Below are 20,059 nucleotides of genomic sequence, written 5' to 3' on the forward strand. Positions count from 1 at the left end.
GGATGTGTTATGCTGAGTCAAACAGAAAAAGACAAATATCATGATTTTACTTATATGTGGAATCTAAACAAACAAATGAGGCAGGCCGGCGCCGTAAACAGACAACTTGGCGGTGGCAGCGGCACCTGGGGCATTGGGCGCTTTGCAGGCCAGCCGCGCCCATTTGGCGGCAGCTTGCTGTGCGCCGCTTCGCCCAAGGTGGAGAACACCCGGCTCCTTTACCCGCCCGGGGGTCAGCTGCGCAATCTCTGTCCTGGGCTGGAGGCCCGCGGCCGGGGGGTGGGAGGCGAACCTGCGGCGGGGCTACAGCTCTGAGTTGAAGATGGAGGACGAGCTGAGGGTGCGGTACCTGGAGGAGGAGAACCGAGGAATTGTGGTGCTTGGAATAAACAGAGCTTATGCCGAAAACTCATTCAGTAAAAATATTGTAAGAATGCTTTCAAAAGCTGTGGATGCTTTCAAATCTGATAAGAAAGTACGGACTGTAATAGTCAGGAGTGAAGTTCCAGGGATATTCTGTGCTGGTGCTGACCTTAAGGAAAGAGTCAAAATGAATTCCAGTGAAGTTGGTCCTTTTGTCTCCAAAATAAGAGCAGTGATTAATGAAATCACTTATCTACCAGTGCCAACGATTGCTGCCATAGACACACTCGCTTTAGGTGGTGGTCTTGAACTGGAGTTAGCGTGTGATATAAGAGTGGCAGCTTCCTCTACAAAAATGGGCCTGGTTGAAACAAAGTTGGCAATTATTCCTGGTGGAGGGGGAACGCAGTGACTGCCTCGCGTCATTGGGATGTCCCTAGCCAAAGAGTTCATCTTCTCTGCACGTGTGCTCGATGGCCAAGAAGCCAAAGCAGTGGGCTTGATCAGCCACGTTCTAGAATAGAACCAGGAGGGCGATGCTGCCTACAGAAAGGCCTTGAACTTGGTGAGAGAGTTCTTACCTCAGGGACCTGTTGCAATGCGAGTGGCAAAATTAGCCATTAATCAAGGGATGGAGGTGGATTTAGTAACAGGATTAGCCATAGAAGAAGCTTGTTATGCTCAGACCATTCCAGCGAAAGACAGACTTGAAGGTCTTCTGGCTTTTAAGGAGAAAAGATCCCCTCGCTATAAAGGAGAATAGAAGAAACAGCAATCTTTCAAATGTCACTGTAACAAATGCACTTCTGGGAGTATTTTTCAGATCCACCAAGGCCTCAACACCTGGAATCCCAATGACCAAAGTGAGGAGTGAGTGAGCCATATAGTGAGTTAAACATCTGGACTCGGCCTATATGTGTGTTTTGTTCCACTGTGTACATGTCATATGCATTCAGATCTATAAAGCTAGTGATGTGTACTGTCAAAACAGATTCCAAAGTAGGTAGACATTTTAAAATATTCCCTGCATATGAAGCTTTCTGTTCTTAATTTTTTAATGTAATTTATATATTACACACTCTAGGAAATAATGTTGATTGTATGTCTACTGTGCTACAATATGAAAATAAAATTATTTCTATATGCAAAAAATAAAAATAAAAAAACAAATGAATAAAAATAAAAACAAACTCATTGATATAGAGAAGAAGCTGATGTTTGGCAAAGAGGAGGAGGTAGGGAAATGGGAATTTAAAAAGTCAATGATGCTGTCAATGTGTGTAAAATATTTAATAAATGCTTAGAACACAGTAGATGCACAGCAAATGGACAGGTATTTCCTTAGCAAATTTTTATTAGTCCTGGGTTACCTAATACCCATGGGATAGAGATGTTATAAATTAAATCCAATAAGTATTTAGTGGGCATCTATTAAATGCCAGGTACTGCATTTGTCAATATTGTCAGGGAAGGGCAGAATCCCCTCCTCTAGCCTTCTTTAGTTCTTATGGCTGGAGTAATAATAAAACAGTATAATTGACACAAGGCTAGGTTAGCAGGAGGAAAACCAATTTAATACATGCAAACAGGAAGATGATAATATAATGCTCAGATCATAAAATGAGGCTCCAAAATAATTGAATCGGGTACCTTTTTATACTTTTTTAAGCAGACAATAAATTTGTGATAAATTGACAGGACAGACAATGAAAGTGCTCGAAAGAAAGGAATCTAAGCAAAGTTTGGGTATTTATTAGTGAGAAATCTAAAAAAGTAATAAAATAAATTAGAGAAGAGGCAATAAGATTTGATTATACAAAATTTTCAGTTCTGAGTTATTTAATGCTAGCAGTAAGAAGTGCCTTCACTTAGGGAGGACACTTTTCAAGTGGGAGGTTTATTTCCTACACCTAAGGAGACAAGGGAGGGTCAAGGTACCCTTCTGGCACCAGCTGCTTCTCAAGTCATTTTAATTTGAAGTAATCAATATGTCATTGTAGGATATTTTGAGGCAGCCTATCTTGGGCCCTGTCAGTTCCCTCCTCTACAATGGCCCTGAAAGTTTCACATATTAAAGGCTGGGATTGCAGCTTCAGCAAGAGAAAGTGGGTTAGAAATAAGCATTCTTTAGTCAGGCTTCTAATAAATGTGCAAAAAATGTGCTTAATAATTGTGTATGTATATGGGAGGGGGTGTTAAAAGGGAGGGTAATAGATGAAAGCAAAGTTTCTTGATCCATAATCCTGAGAAAAGCTGTCTATGTCACAGTGCCATCTGCTTCTAAGCCTGGGGATTGGCCCTAGATATCTCCATATTGTCTCGAGAATGATGGGTCTATTTTGGCGTGGCTTGCGTGGACCCAGGAAGACTTTTATTTTGATGGCAGTGTAGGTAGTCCTGTCTATGGAAGTGATTGTGTTTTCTTCTAAAGAAATTGATGTACATTCGGTCTCCTGGTCAAATGGGATGGTAAGGCTTGTCAGTTGCCTGAGACTATGCCTCTTTGACCTGCTGGTTATATAGTTCTATATGCTAGCTAGGTCTTGGATATAGCTAGTCATAGCATCAGTTTGTTCACTTAAATTCCCATAATGTTCACTGCACGTAAGAATGGAAAATTTAGAGATGCCAATAGGCATTGGGTATTCAAATATTATTTTTAAAAGAATCAATACATTTCTTTTCTTTTGAGTATTCCTGATCTTTACAAGGGCCAAGGTCAAAGCTTCTGACCAGGTAAGTTCAGTTCTTGATAGATCTTTTCTAAAGTCCTGTTTTCCTTCAGATTTTTATGCTTTATTTGCCCTGAGGATTGAGGATGGTATGAGGTATGATATTTTCATTAGTACCCCAGAGTGTGTACAAGCACATAGTTTATCTCTGATGTAAAATAAACTTCCTGTTCTGTTTCAATCCATAAAAGGAAATGCAAAATATAGATTATCACAGTTATTAAATTTTTTGCCACTGCTGCGGTGTTAGCACATCTAGTCCTACAGCATTCAGTCCACCCACTGAACATGCAGATAATGACCAATCGGTGAGATTAGCCTGCAGCTGGGGGCATCTAAGTTTTATCTGAAGGGCCGCAAAGGGCAGTATGAACATAGGAATACTTCCTGATGTTTTTTCAAAAGTTGGGTAAGATTTATAAGTTGTTCACTAGGAAGTAATTGGTTAGAAATTTTGTGGATGCCAGGGAAAAACCCATTCTCTTTCTGTTTCTTAATTATCCCCTGTCCACACGTATGTTCCATTTGGAGAGATAAAAGTACCAGCCATACATCCAAAGGGAAAAGAACTACAGGAAATCTGTTTGGCCCAATATGTCATTCATCTGATTATTTTTTGGCACCCATTTCTGTCTATTTTTCTCCTTCAGATTGTAGAGCTTTTGCCTGGTAGTTAATAATACTAGTTAGGGATAAAGGCAGATATAAAATTTTAAAGGCAGAGTTATTAAATTCCTTCAAGTGTCTTTTTAGGTTTTAGACAAAACAAATCTGGGACTCAAATCAATGATTTGGAGCAGAAGGAAGAAATAAACATTTGACCAGAACAGAATGAAGAAACAAAACTTCAAAATAATAAGGAGAGGCTGAGAAACCTCCAGGACTACTTTAAACATTCCAATATCTGGATAACAAGGGTCCCAGAAGGAGAAGAAGGACAAGAAATTGAAAACTTACTTGAAAACATAATGAAGGAGAACTTCCCCAATCTGGCAAAGGAAATAGACTTCCAGGAAGTCCAGGAAGCTCAGAGAGTCCCAAAAACAGTGGACCCAAGGAAGCACACACCAAGGCACATCATAATTACATTACAAGACTAAAGATAAGAAGAGAATCTTAAAAACAACAAGAGAAAAGGAGATAGTTACCTACAAAGGAGTTCCCATAAGACTATCAGCTGATGTCTCAAAAGAAACCTTGCAGGCAAAAAGGGGCTGGAAAGAAGTATCCCAAGTCATGAAAGGCAAGGTTTCATGCCTACATCCAAGATTACTCTCTCCAGCAAAGCTATCATTTAGAATGGAAGGGCAGATAAAGTGCTTTCCAGATAAGGTCAAGTTAAAGGAGTTCATCATCACCAAGCCCTTATTATATGAAATGTTAAAGGGACTTATCTAAGAAAAAGAAGATGATCAAAAATATGAACAGTAAAATGACAACAAACTCACAACTATCAACAACCAAACCTGAAAACAAAAACAAACTAAGCAAACAACTAGAAAAGGAACAGAAACATAGAAATGGAGATCACATGGAGGTTTATCAGTGAGAAAGTAGAGTGGGGAGGAGGGGGCAAAAGGTACAGGGAATAAAAAGCATAAATGGTAGGTAGAAAATAGACAGGGAGAGGTTAAGAATAGTATAGGAAATGAAGAAGCCAAAGAACTTATATGTATGACCCATTGACATGAACAAGGGTGGGGGAATGCTGGTGGAAGGGGGGTACAGGGCAGAAAGGAATAAAGGGGAGAAAAAATGGGACAACTTTAATAGTGTAATCAATGAAATATATTTTAAAAATAAAAATAAATTTTAATGACTCATTTAATTGAGTAGCTTTTTGTATGTTTATTGGTAATTTGATATCCCTTTTCATTATTTTGTCAGAAAAATGGAACTGATTATAATATTTCTTCTTTCATGTGATTTTTGACATCTATGTGCAAATGTACATATTCTTAAATAACAGTATTTATGGATACAAATATCCATATCCATTTATGGATACAAACATTTGGATTTGCCCATTGAAACACATTTAGACTATTTTCATTTCTTAAAAATATTTCTAAAACCACCTCTAGTATTTAGCAGACATAATCTGTAGCTCATCCTCCAATACTTACCTGAGAGCCAATCTAATGCCGGGAGCCCAGTCTCCAACACATGAAACATAGTTAAGAATTTAAAACAGTCCAAGAATATGTGGCTGAACTTCCATTTCCTTCCCTAGAATTCCACTCTCAGAGCTCTTTTTTCTGCTTGCTAATTCATGATGGACTTCTTTACTCTGCTTAGGTCATTTATTGGAATAAAATCCCATTTCTCTAATTCAAAAATATTATCTCAAATTACACAGCATCCTTAAGGGGAAAGCAGATCAAGGAGTGATTCCCATTATTTCCTGTGACACTTGGGTGGTTTCAAGGGCTCTCACACCATGTTGTGACACTGTCTGATTCTGTGCAGCATGACTTTTACAGGCACAGGGAAAATGACCTCACCTTCTAGATGGCAATTCAATGAGCTATAGAGCTGCATATATCACCGCCTATAACCTCACTGCCAAATGCAAGACTATGCAAAGGTTTACGTGAATGTAATAGATTTTATTGAAAATTGGGAGGAATATTTTCCCCTAAGATTTGTTTGCTCATCATAGCTTTGACAGGAACCAGGAGCTCTTCAAACCACAGCAGCCCAGCCCCTTCTACCTTGCTGGCTCACCCTCATCTCCCTATTCCAGCCTGTCCTTTACTCACTACCTTGCTTTTAGGAGCAATTAAACTTTCTCTAATAAAGCAACTAAACACCATTTTTTATTGCTGGGGTTTCTCCTGATGCTTACGTCCTTGCATCTTCCCTCTGCTCCAATTGACATGTTAATGAATTTTCACAAACACACGCATTTCCATATCTATCAAGAACTGGGGGTCACCTCGCATAATACTCTGCAGGTCCACTCATGCTGTCGCAAAAGGTAAAATTTCCTTCTTTTTTATAGCTGAGTAGTATCCCATTGTGTAAATGTATCACAACTTTTTTATCTACTCACCTACTGAGGGCCACTTGGGCTGCTTCCAAATCCTGGTTATTGTAAGTAATACTGCAATGAACACAAGGGTGCATATATTTTTTTCAAATTAGTAAGATGGGAAGAGGTAGGGGGAGCTGGGTTAAAAAGCTGAACAGATTAAGAAAAAAACCTCATAGATAAGCAAATGTATGGTCATTACCAAAGGGAAATGGGGTAGGGGACACAGGAGAGAGTAAAGGGGGTTAAATGGTGATGGAAAGAGACATGACTTGGGTGCTGAATGCACAATACAATATACAGGTGACGTATTATAGAATTGTTCACCTTAAACATATATAATTTTATTAATCAATGTAACCTTAATAAATTCAATTAAAAATGGAGGTCAAAGTTAAAATAATAAAACTTTCTTTTAATTTTTTATAATATGTTATCACAATATCTATTCATTTATAAGAAATAAGGCTGTGTGTGAACAACTTAAGATTTCAACTAGTGCCCAGGCACTTTTCTTTTGGAAACTGTGGGAAAAGGCACTACAGGAAGCCAGAGGCATGCAGCTTGAGTTGAATTTCACAGTTTTAGTGACAGCACTCTGGAATTTTAGTGAGGTTTCCAAACAAGCAGCTGTTGTACAATCCGTGACTTTTTTTTTGGCCCATGAAATACAATTCGTCCCCAGTAGAAGAATGGGTTGTCCAAAGAAAGCATGCAAAGCACATCAAGGACAATGGTCACTTTTTTTGCACTCCGCTACAGATTTAGATGGTCAAAGCAGGTTCTTCAGTTGCTCATACAGAAAGATAGCTGATTTCCTGGAAATGAGCTCATGATAAAAGTGGCTCTTCACTGCTTTCTGTTTCATCTGAGTTCTGTTTCTGAGAAATAACATTCCCAGTGGCCTTGCATGACATAAGAAATTGTTTTTCTGGCTGGAAAACCTTCACGCCAGGTTATTTAAAAACCTAACTACTGTTTACCTTAAACTTACTGAATGTTATCTATATCTCACTAAAGCTGAAAAGAAAAAGTAATGACTGGAAGTGTGTGCAATTTAGAGGGAGTAAGGGGGAAAACATTACAAATAAAAGGTTCTAGCAGCTCTCATTATTGTTTTTACGAGCAAGTATATGGCACTTGGCATTTTAAATCTTTAACAACCAAGCAGATAATTTTAAGAAGCTGCTGGTTGTCTTATTTTTAGGGCTGAAGGTATGGTCAAGAATAGGGTGTGGCAGTCCTGATTCGTGTCCACACAGTAGTCACAGTGAATCTTTTAAAACAAAAATTAAGTCACTTTTTTCTACACAAATGTCTTGTATTCTCTATACTATGCCTGCAAGATGCCACACATGCTGGCTCCTGCCTGCCCACTCTTCATCGCCTGTAATCTGAGCTTCAGCACATGGTCCTTCATTCAGACACTAAACACACCCCACTCTTCACTAATACGGACTTTTGTACACAAACTTCCCTTTTGCCTATAACTCACTTCTCCCATTTCTTTACTGATCATCCTCATACTGAAAATTCATCTTAAATCTCATTTCATCAGGCGAGATTCTGGCTGACTAATCTAAATGGGTCTTCTTTCTACCCTTAACTCATGGGACCCTGTGGTATTCCTTTACAATGCTTATCGGAAACCTGGTATGACATTTGTTTGTGTAACTTGCTTTAATATCTTATTTCTAAACTAAAAAAATGCATGAGCACAGGGACCATGGCTGTTATGATAGCCACACAATCCTCAGCATTTTTCCAATGCCTTTCCCAGTGACCAGCCCATGGTCAGTGGTCAACACATATTTATTGAGTGAGGAAATGCAGTCACATTTAAAACACCCATTTTGATGTCAGTCAGGAACATATGAGTTTTGCTCTCTGCATTGTAACCTTGACAAAGTATGGAGAACACAATGGCAATACACAGAACATGAATTGATAGAGGTGTGCTCTCATAGCATTGTATTTGCCGCTGCCATCATCACCATCATCATCTGCATTAGGTTTGCCTTTGATGGTTCCGTGACTCAAAAGAAACAGTGTTTCAAAGACATAAATGTATAATACAAAACCAAAGATATTTAGGTATTTTCCTTATATTTTTTTATACTAAGAGTTTTAAATTTTATTCTGAGTTCAATTATTTACTTACTATTATTCTGAATAAAAAATAGAAGAACAGGCTTCTGGTCAAGATGGCAGGTAGGTAAATGCGTTACTCACATCCTCCACAACCACATCAAAATTACATCTAAACTTATGCCTGGCCGATATGGCTCAGTTGGATGGAACATTGTCCTGTAGACCTCCATGTTGCAGGTTTGATTCCCAGTCAGGGCACACACCCAGGTTGTAGGTTCAATCCTCAGTTGAGGCGCCTACAAGAAGGTAACTGATCAATGTTTCTCACTCACATAGATGTTTGTCTCTCGCTCCCCCTCCACCCTCCCTCCCTCCCTCTCTGCCTTCCTCTCTCTCTAAAAGAAATGAAAATATGTCCTTGGGTGAGGATAAAAAAATATTTTTAAACAAAATTACAACTAAACTTTAAATAAAACATCATTCAGAACCACCTGAAATCTAGCTAAAAAGAAGTCCTATAACTAAGAGTATAAGGAAGATACCACATTGTGACTGATAGGAGGGTCTGTATAACATGTGGCTGTTTAACAAAATGGGCTCCTGGCTGTTTAACACATGTGGCTGTTAAAAATCAGGGGAGATATCTCAGCAATGAAGATACCCACTGAGAAACAAGCAGTCCCAGCCCTACAACAACACTGCCGGCCGCCCCCACCCCCCGGCCCAGGGTACCAGTGCCAGGAGGAAAAGTCCCTATAACTTCTGGCTGTGAAAAATAGTAGGGATTGTGGCTTAGTATGACTGAGGGCTTCTGAAGTCCCAGACATTCCTCTTAAAGGGGTACACATGGATTTAATTGGACTCACTTGTTCTGAGCTCCAGCACTGAGGCAGCAGCTCAAAATGTGCCAGGGTCAAAATGTGAAGAGGAACTGAATTGTCTGGCTTCAGAGTCAAAGCTGGAGGGGCAGCTTTCTCCAGACAGGAGTGCTGCCAGAAACCATTGTTCCTTTGCTCAGCCCTCCTCTACGAGCTGGCAGGCAGGTACAATCTCTGAGTCTCCATTAATCTGATTAACACTATTTGTCCCACCCTGGTGATTTCGTGAGACCCTGCCCCACCCAACTTTTGGACCCACCCAAGCCATTTCCATTGGCTTTTCCATAAAAATGACTTGTCTAGGTTCATGCTGCAGACTTTCCTAAAACCTCTCAAACAAACAGCATCTGGCCTCAGTGGTCCCAAGACCGGCACTCATTTCATAGCTTGGCCTCTCCTAGTTATTTCCAATCCCAGCACAAGTAGCAGCCATCTGGAGATCACTTTGTAGCTCATTCTGGGTGTCCTAGGGCAGGGCACTGGTTGCGCCTGACCTTGGTCTGCTCCTTGTGGGAAGGCCCAGGGACAGACACTTAGTGAACAGCTTCAGACCTATCACCAAAGCATCATCTAACCACCTCAATGAGTGACACCCTCAAGGGGCAGATTCAGTGGGCATCAGAATCCCAGTGAAATGTATTCTGCTCAATTGGGTTGTCCCCTGAACAGCAGACACTTTACAGTGGTTGCAAGCAGTCCTCACAGTGGATCAACTGTGAGTAAATCCCTCCCATTAAGGTGCCAACAGCAATCAAGTCTCAACTAAAACAGGCAGGTGCACACAGCCTACCTGCGGTGCACATCTGAAATGCCCAGGTCAGGTAGGCTGTGCCACTGGACACTGTAGGACATCTACTACGTAAGCACATTCTATCAACATTGAGATATAGCAGCGTTAACTAATACATAAAAACAAACACAGAAATACGATCAAAATAAGGAGACAAAGAAACACGTCCTAAATGAAAGAACAGAACAAAACTGCAGAAAAATAACTAAACAAAACAGAGGCAAGCAACCTACCAGATGCAGAGTTCAAAACACTAGTTATAAAATTGTTCAATAAACTTAGGGGTAGAGTAAACGAACTTAGTGAGAACTTCAACAAAGAGATAAGAAACATAAAAACTGAGATATAAAACATTAAAAAGTACCAGTTACAAATGAAGAATATAATACAGGGACTTAACAGTAGAGTAGATGAGGCAGAGGATCAAATCAATGATTTGGAAGATAAGGAAGCAGAAAACACCCTACCAGAAAACAAAAAGAATCCAAAAGAAGGAGAAAAGGTTAGGGAGCCTCTGGGACAACTTTAAGCTTATCAACATTAGCATCATGGTGTTACAGAGCAAGAGGGTGGGGGTGGTTCACGATAAATTATTACAGAAAGGATTCCGCCTTTCTGTCTCTGGAGGTTCCTTCCCCCCACGCCCACCTGCTAGGTTCGCAATGCCCGCCGCCAGAGGAAAGACGTCTCTCAATGCCAGAGACTGGTGAAAAGGAAAGGAATTGTTTATTCAAAAGTTACACAAACTTAGAATAATGACCTAATGTCTTCAGTAAGATACTAAAGTCCTCTAGAATACCCACAGATGCACAGTCCTTCCCTCTCCCTGTGCCCAGTCCGGGGTACCGTGTCTCAGGAAAAGAAGTAGAAGTCCGTGATTCATGCTCCCAGCACCATCAGCTGTGTGGCTGCTGCGATCTCCAGTTAATCCAAAGCCATGTGGCACCTTCTCATGGCCCAGCAGCAAGAGTCCTTTCTCCCCTTTCTCTATGGCTGCAAAGTCTCTCCTGCTGCCTAAGCCGCGTGGCAAGAAGAAGCACTCCAAAACCTCGTGGTCCTCTTTACTCTCCTTCAGAACCGCGTGGTCCTTTTCCCCACTTCAGAACCACATGGACCTCTATCTATCTACTTGCTTCAGAGCCTCGTGGTTCACTCCTTCCTTCAGAGCTGCATGGTCTCTTCTTTCTCCCCCATAACCTTGTGGTCCTCCCTACTCTTTGAAGCCGCGTGGTCTCTCTCCTTTACTTCAGAGCCACATGGTCTCTCCTTCCCTTCAGAGCCACATGGTCTCTCCTCCCCTTCAGAGCCACATGGTCTCTACTTCCCTTCAGAGCCACATGGTCTCTCCTTCCCTTCAGAGCCACATGGTCTCTCCTTCCCTTCAGAGCCACATGGTCTCTCCTTCCCTTCAGAGCCACATGGTCTCTCCTTCTCTTCAGAGCCACATGGTCTCTCCTTCTCTTCAGAGCCACATGGTCTCTCCTTCCCTTCAGAGCCACATGGTCTCTCTTCTTCCCTTCAGAGCCACATGGTCTCTCCTCTTACCTATGGCTGCCGGACCTAGGTTTAAATCCCAGTTCCCATCTTCCTTTGCAGCCCATTTCCGACTCCTCCTACAGTCAGCTACACCTGCCAGCATCCCTGTATTCTTCCAGCTTTACTGGGCTGCCATAGTAAGTCTGGGCAGGTGTGGCCCCATGGCTTGGAGCCAATCATCTCCAAGCTCTCACGCAGGCCCTGTAACCAGGGGGAGTTGCTTCCCAGTCCCATCTTGGGTGGAAGCCACTCCCATCTCCCTGGCTCAAAGCAGGGCCACAGCTATTTAACATATCCATGAAACCAGTTAAAGGTTATAGATATGTTAAATGACTGCCAGGGGTTAGCTACAAAGCTGTTGCTACCCAAAACAGCTCTGAATGGCCCTGTTCCATGTGTCCCATCCCCCCTGGCTCAGGCCTGTAGGGGTGAGGACATCCTATATACATTTTTCTAATGTTTCCTGGACACCCCGAGTCCTGGACCCCATTACAAATCCCTTCTTAGGGCCCTCCTCTTGGCTGCACCCTGCTTCAATGGGAGTGCAGAAAGAAGAGAGAGAGCAAGGAATTGAAAAACCTACTTGAAAAATAATGATGGAAAACTTTTCTAATCTGGTGAAAGAAATAAATATACAAGTCCAAGAAACACAGAAAGTCCAAATAAGCTGAACCCAAACAGGCTCACATAAAGACACATCATAATTATAAAACCAACGTTTAAAGACCCAGAGAAAACCTTAAAGGCAGCAGGAGAAAAATAGTTCGTTACCTACAAGAGATCTCCCATAAGACTGTCAGCTGATTTCTCAACAGAAACTTTGAAGGCCAGAAGGTGTTGGCACTAATTTTCAAAGTGATGAAAAATGAGGACCTACAACCAAGACTACTCTTCTCAGCAAAGCTATCATTTAGAATGGAAGGGCAGATAAAGTGCTTCCCAGATAAAGTAAAGTTAAAGGAGTTCACCACCACCAAACCAGTATTGCAAGAAATGTTAAAGGGTCTTCTTTAAGGAGAAGAAAAGAAAAAATCTTAAATATATAAATAACAAAATGTCAATAAATATGTATCTATCAACAATTACTTCAAATGGATTAAATGCTCCAATCAAAAAACATGTAAGCCTATTGGATAACAAAACAAGACCTTTACATATGCTGTCAACAAGACATTCCAGGTCAAAAGACACGGACTGATAGTAAAGAGATGGAAAAACATATTTCATGAAAATAATTTTTTTAAAATATAGGGTAGCAATACCTATACCAGACAAAATAGACTTTAAAACAAAGGCTATAACAAGAGACAAAGAAGGACCTAGCAATTCTACTTCGGGGTATTTATCCGAAGAAATCTAAAACACTAAATCAAAAAGATATATACATCCATATGTTCATTGCAGCATTATTTACAGTACTCAAGATATGGAAGCAACCTAATTTCCATCAATAATGAACAGATAAAGGAGAAGCAGTGCATATATGCCATAAAAAAGGAAACAAAGAAAGAAATCTGGCCATCTGAAACGACATGGATGAACCTAGAGGGTATTGTGCTAAGTGAAATAAGTCAGACAGAGGAAGACAAATACCATATGATTTCGCTTATTTGTGGAACCTAAAATAAAATAAATAAGTAAAATAAATGAACAAGCAGACCAGAAAAAGACTCATAAATACAGAGAATATTTTAAAGGATACTGGATGGAAGGGGGATTGAGGGGATGGGTGAAAAAGGTGAAGGGATTAAGAAGTACGATTTGGTAGTTACAGAACAGTCATGGGGATGCAAAGTACAGGGAATATGGTTAATAATATTGTAATTACTACATATGCTGTCAATGGTTACTATATTTATTAAGGTGATCACATAATAATTTATATAAACATCAAATCACTTGGTTGTACACCTGAAACTAATATAATATTGTATGTCAACTGGAATTGAAAACTAAAAAGTTATTTTAAAAATAAATAAAATAAAAAATAATAAAATATAAAATAATAAATGAGGAAAACTTTTATTATAATGAGGCCCACTTCCTTATTAACTGGCAAACAAAACGAAGAGAGCTGAGGAAGTACATCATGATTCAGTGGGTTGGATCATGTTACTTTTATTTTCCCCACAGATTGGCAATTTAAACATTTTAAAGCAAAGAAGACATCTCCCTTAGACATTAATAAATGGCCCCATCTTCCCTGCTTTTTTCTGGCCCTTATGGCTGTTTGTACCCTGGAACACCTATTATGACATCAAGATGTGTTTGAATAGACATGACTCTATTTTTTCCAGCTCTGTAGTGCCTGAAGGTGGTAATTTTGCCCTCCACCTGACATTTGCCAAAGTCTGGAGAAACATTTGATTGTTACAGCTGGGTTGGTTAGCCTTCATTCCGTTGAACTAATAGGACCTCTCTGCCTAACATGGATGGTCCCAGGCAATGCCTGACATTCTACAGGATTCCAGCCCCTTTGCTTCAAGAAGGGATCAACTCTGGTGCTGTACGTGCAGCCTGAGATCAGGCTGAAGTCGGTTTCCACCTTGACCGCAGCCTCTTTCATTTTTATTTTCTGGCCCTTTCCTACTTCCCTCAGGCCCGTTCTACTGAAAGCACTTTCTCAATGAATCAGTTGCACATGAATCCACCTATGAGGTTTTGCTTCTAGGGAATCTTACCTATGACATTGCTAATCTTGCTTTGGTGTTTAGTATATATAAACTTCACATAAATGTTCCAAGTGTGCTTTAAAAAGATGTGTATTATTTTGTTTGGAGTAGGGTTCTATTGTACATCAATATGTTTGACCAAATTTGTATTACTTATTAAAAAAATTTTTTTTCTAACTTTACTGACATTTTTGGTCTATTATTTTTCTAACTTACTAAGGCATGTGAAAATCATTTTTACTTTTCCTGCTATGGAAACTTAAAACTTTCTTTGTTCTGTATTGTGTACAATATAAATGACAATATCCAGACTTAAGTCATGAAACTCAAAATTACTTACCTTTCAAAACAATCCAAGGACCTCAGAACGCTTGATCCATATCCCCACTCTTTTTGTATTATTTTATGTTAATGCTATCTTCTCTCTTCTAATCCCAGAGTACACCATTGTTGGGAACTGCCCTGCCTGGTTTCAGAAGTTGTAACCCCCCATGGTAAGGCTGAGTCAGAGACCTTGGGACCATAAGCCACTAAGGAGACAAAGCTTATCCCTGGCAGGGGCACCATCTCTGCCCACTTTAGTTCACCCTGCTTGGCCCTGAGCTTGACCAGTTAGCCAATGACGGGTAAGATTCCTCAAGGGAAGAATGACCTAAGACAGGCATGGTCATGAAAAAGGCCCACAGGGAAGGACTTGGGGGGCTATAGAAAAAGGGGGTGATGGACCCTCGCCCCTCGGCTTTGACATAGCCTGAGTCCTCATTCTGTCTGCAAGAAGTCTCCTAATCTCTTGGCTGCCTTACTTCCCCTGCCTGACTTAAGCTTGAAACAATGACAGAGGGTGGTGCAGTCCTGTGCTTGAAAGGGCAGATTCCCTGGGGCAATCAGGCCTAAAAAAGAATGCATAAAATCCTGTGAAACTTGCTTTGTTTATACCCTCAGCATAAATGATGAGGGTCCAGGCCTGAAATGAGTTTGTTTCCCAAAGTTTCTAGCCCTTTAACTAACTGACCCTAACTCAGAATAAGCCCTCAAAGTTCTTTATATGTTATCCATTGTTTGACCCTTACTGCCTGACAACGATTGATGAGCTTTACCTGTATTCCTGTGCAAAATGAACCTAATAAAAGTCCATAGAGGAAAAGGCTCTTGGCCCTTCTCCTTTGAGAGATTGGCCACCTCTCCTCCCCAAGCAGATCATGTCTTGGTAGATTTATTCTCATCCGTGGCAGACGGGGGGCTCTGCGGTAAAGCTCCCACACACACCATAGTATTGTTTTATGCTGTCAACATTTATTTATGGTTTCACATATTTTAGGCTGTCTGCAATCTCATTTGCTTTGTATTTCAGATTTTCTATTTGGGATCTCTTTAATTCTGTTTAAAGTAAAACATGTATTTAGAGCTTGTTAGTCAATCTGCTTGTGGTAAATTCTTCTCTAAATATGAATTTTGCACATATTTTGGAAGTTTTTCCACATCCATTTATGTCAACAATTATTCTTTTCTCTGCCTGCACTTTCCCTCTTCCACTATTGCCTGACTATCACGGTGCTGCTGAGAAGTCAGCTTTCACTATGTCTTCCTTTGAAGCAAGTAAGCTCTTGCTCTATAGATGTTTATAAGACATTCTCATTTATATGCCAAAATTCTGTCCTGATTGCTCAGAATTAGATTTACTTTTTAAAATAAGCTTTCATTAAGAAAAAAAAAGCTTTCATTAAATCACACATTTGCTCATGGATGATTTTTAAAGTTCTGGAAAACTCTCTGACATTTTATCTTCAAATATTGCTTCTGTCCCATTTCTCTTTCCTCGGCTACAATTTCTGATTACAGGTTGGTTAGACTATCTTGCTCCAGCCTCTCTATTACAAACCTTTCACCATAGCCACTTTTTTGATATATATTCCAGCTCAATCAATTTCTCTTCAACTGTGTCTAATCTGCTTCTAAAACCATTTTTGAGTTTTTTTATTCAATTATTTGAACTTCTGTTTTTAGAAATTCAATAAGTTCATTTTAAATATATATATAATCATGCAGTTTACCATTTCCTGAAGATACTTTTGTCTTTTATTTCTTTTTTTAATATATTTATTGATTATGCTATTACAGTTGTCCCATTCCCCCCCCTCACTCCACTCCATCCTGCCCACCCCCTCCCTTCCACATTCCCCCCACTATAGTTCATGTCCATGGGTCATACTTATAAGTTCTTTGGCTTCTACATTTCCTACACTATTCTCACCCTCCCCCTGTCTATTTTCCACCTATCATATATGCTACTTATTCTCTGTACCTTTCCCGCCCTCTCCCCCTCCCACTCCCCATTGACAACCCTCATGTGATCTCCATCTCTATGGTTCTGTTCCTGTTCTAGTTGTTTGCCTAGTTTGCTCTTGTTTTTGTTTTTGGTGTGGTCATTAATAACTGTGAGTTTGCTGTCATTTTTACTGTTCCTATTTTTGATCTTCTTTTTCTTAGGTAACTCCCTTTAACATTTCATATACTAAGGGCTTGGTGATGATGAACTTCTTTAACTTGACCTTATCTGAGAAGCACTTTATCTTCCCTTCCATTCTAAATGATAGCTTTGCTGGATACAGTAATCTTGGATGTAGGTCCTTGCGTTTAATCTTGGGTAATGTAATTATGATGTGCCTTGGTGTGTTCCTCCTTGGGTCCAGCTTCTTTGGGACTCTCTGAGCTTCCTGGACTTCCCGGAAGTCTATTTCCTTTGCCAGATGAGGGAAGTTCTCCTTCATTATTTGTTCAAATACGTTTTCAATTTTTTGTTCTTCCTCTTCTCCTTCTGGCACCCCTATCATTCGGATGTTGGAACGTTTCACGGTGTCCTGGAGGTTCCTAAGCCTCTCCTCATTTTTCCAAGTTCTTGTTTCTTCATTCTTTTCTGGTTGGATGTTTGTTTCTTCCTTCTGGTCCATACCATTGATTTGAGTCCCAGTTTCCTTCTCATCACTATTGGTTCCCTGTACATTTTCCTTTGTTTCTCTTAGCATAGGCTTCATTTTTTCATCTGGTTTTCGAACAAATTCAACCAATTCTGTGAGCGTCTTGATAACCAGTGTTTTGAACTGTGCATCCGATAGGTTGGCTATCTCTTCCTTGCTTAGTTGTATTTTTTCTGGAGCTTTGAAGTGTTCTGTCATTTGGGCCATTTTTTTTTTGTCTTGGCGCGTATGTTACTTAAAGGGGCGGAGCCTTAGGTGTTCACCTGGGCGGGGTAATGCTGGTAGCTGCGCTGTGATGCTGTAAGTGGGGGAGGGGCCGAGGGAGCAATGGCGCCCGCTCCACTCTCCACCGGACCTCAATCTTTCACTCCGCTACCCACAATCAAACTGGGCCCCTCTGGTGCTGGTTCCCAAGTGGGTGGGCTTGTGCACACTCTAGGCCCCTGTGGGTCTCTCCAACGACCTCTCCTGTGAGGCTGGGAGTCTCTCCTGCTGCTGCCCCAACCCCCAGGGGTGCTTTCAATCAGAGGTTTGAGGCTTTATTTCCCCGTGCTGGAGCCCTGGGTTGCTCGGTCTGCTTCGCTCCCTGCCATTTGTCCGGTTTATCTGTGCGCGAATGTGGGGCCGCCAGGTGCTACCCACCGTCCTGCCTGCCCCGTTCTCCGCCACTCTGAGTCCGGCCCTCTGGGTTTATCTGTGCGAATGTGGGGCTGCAGGGTCTGCCAGTGGTCAGACTGCCTGCCTCGTTCGTCCCACAGTCTGCCAGTTTCGGTCCCGCCACGGCCACGCGAGTCCTCTCCTCCCCGGCTGCCCGTCTCCGCCCCTCCTACCGGTCTGGATGAATGTTTATTTTTTATTTCCTTGGTGTCGGACTTCCTTGCCATTCGATTTTCTGTCAGTTCTGGTTGTGCGAGGAGGCGCAGTGTGTCTACCTATGCTGCCATCTTGGTTCTCGTCTTTTATTTCTTTACACATAGAGAACGTAAGTATTTTTAATATTCTTTTCATAATTTATATTTAAAGACTTTGAAGTTCTCTACCTGTTCTCTTTTATTTCTGCTTCTGCCTATTTATGGTGCATCTTTGTGTTGTGTACTTAGTTATATTAACTTTGAGCTACTTTTTCACCTTAGAGGAACCCTGGAACAAAAATTTTCCAAGATCACTAATTCAGACCCTGAGACATCTCTTGACCTCCCAAAACCCAATCCTTTGGACCCCACCCCACAGTGTCTCCATAATCCTCTCTTCCCTCTCCCTTTTCCTTCTCCTCTCAGAATGCTGTCCTACTGTTAGTTTGGCTTGATGACTAAATCTGTTAGATGCTCAAGCCTCTCTCACAACCTAATCCCAACTGAAACCAAACTGTGGAAGCAGCATCTAAACCTTGGTTTTGGTTCAGTTTCCTAACTAAAGATTTACCCATTTCCCAAAAAGAGAGAGAGAAACTTATTGAACATTTCAGAATGTATTAAATCTTTATATCTGAGATTCCCCAAATTATATTAACTGGCCCACTTATTTGTGGGACTAAGAGATGTCTTTCTTTGGTTTAAGAAAGCAAAATAGACTACTGTGTTGAAAGACCTCAAGGGTTCTCAAACCACGACTGAGTCCAGTCAGAGACCAATAGTTAAGGAAAAACTTTAGAAGCTAATTCAAGGTTTATCCTATTAAAACTGATTGGTCATATTTAAAATTATAAACAACTAAAAGATAAAACTGTGGCAAGTTATTGACACAGATTAGAAAGTATTTGGAAAGAACATTTGGGGCTTAAACTTAATTACCAAATAGCCTTTGCTCTAGCTACAGGCTTTTTGAATTGCCTAAGTCTTGAGCTTAGTGTCGCTACAAAATAACGTCTACTGGTAAAATACTGAGATGTCAGAACTTCTAACACTAGCTATTAGGGTAGCATTTCCAGTAAGACAGAAAATACTCAACCCAAGCTTGAGGCTTTACAATTAAAACCATTAGAAAAGCTCAAATAAAGATAGGACCCAGAAATGTAAGACGTATTGATCTGGGTACTTGCTGGTATTGTAAAGGAAAAGGTTACCTGGTTTGGGAATGTCCACCCCTCAAAATGAGGGAAAAAACCTAAATACCCCATTCACAGAAGGAATACTAACTCAATTCTGAGAAAGAAAATGTTCCAAACAAATCTCACTGGATTAAAAAGGTGATATTATCCACATTGCTTGAAGGACAACCTACCATATTTCTCACCAATATAGGGATGACACATTCCACCCTTAACACTGCTTCATTTGTCACACTCTTCCTCAGAGTCACCAAACATTGTCAAGTGATGAAGTCTGAGAATTTACTTCGTAATTTGTCTCTCATTCCTTCAAAATCTCTATAGTTTCCCTTAAGGCTAAACACATTTCCTCCTGGGCCCAACTATGCCAATAACTTCATGGACTGGGGTGTTAAAATTTATTGTGACCCAGAAGGATTCCTGTCAAAATTCCCCTTATTCATTTCCTTTACACCTGTGTTTCCTAAAATCTGACTTCTTTAATCCCTCTGCCCTCTTCAACCTGTTATCTATCTTACTGAGAACTTATGCCAATTAGTGGACAGATTCCTCCTCCTTGTGGGCAAATTCCACTGACATTGGGCATTTACAGGGGTGTGCAACCCCATAAGAAAACATCATAATAAATAGAGGTAGAAACCTCTATGTCCCTCCCCAAGATTCCCAAGTATAATTTAAAATTAAACAAATTTGAGAGATTTTGCCCAATAATTCCAGAAATACTAGATAAAGAACTCCTGGCTCCTATTCTAACTCATGCAACACTTCCATTCTGTCTGTTAAAAATCAAATGGAAAGGAGTACCGCCTATTCGAAGACATGAGATCTGTTAGTAAGTCCCACTTCCAAATTACTGTACACTCTGTTCTTCAATCCACCCTTGTCAGATTTTTTTCCTTCCCACTGCAGCTCCTTAACTCTATATACTCACTTGACTAGGC

The 20,059-nt window shown here is 40.6% G+C and overlaps 1 protein-coding gene across 1 annotated transcript; it reads left to right on the plus strand.

Moving 5' to 3' along the window:
* Positions 1-301: 301 nt before the first annotated feature.
* Positions 302-1,282, plus strand: LOC112309148 (methylglutaconyl-CoA hydratase, mitochondrial-like). Its single transcript, XM_053919706.2, is given in 1 exon segment — positions 302-1,282. A coding segment is annotated over 1 exon segment (804 nt). The 5' UTR covers positions 302-322; the 3' UTR covers positions 1,127-1,282.
* The last annotated feature ends 18,777 nt before the right edge of the window (positions 1,283-20,059 follow it).

Source organism: Desmodus rotundus, chromosome 3 (genome assembly GCF_022682495.2).
Source record: "Desmodus rotundus isolate HL8 chromosome 3, HLdesRot8A.1, whole genome shotgun sequence".
In the NCBI taxonomy this organism is placed as follows: Eukaryota; Metazoa; Chordata; class Mammalia; order Chiroptera; family Phyllostomidae; genus Desmodus; species Desmodus rotundus.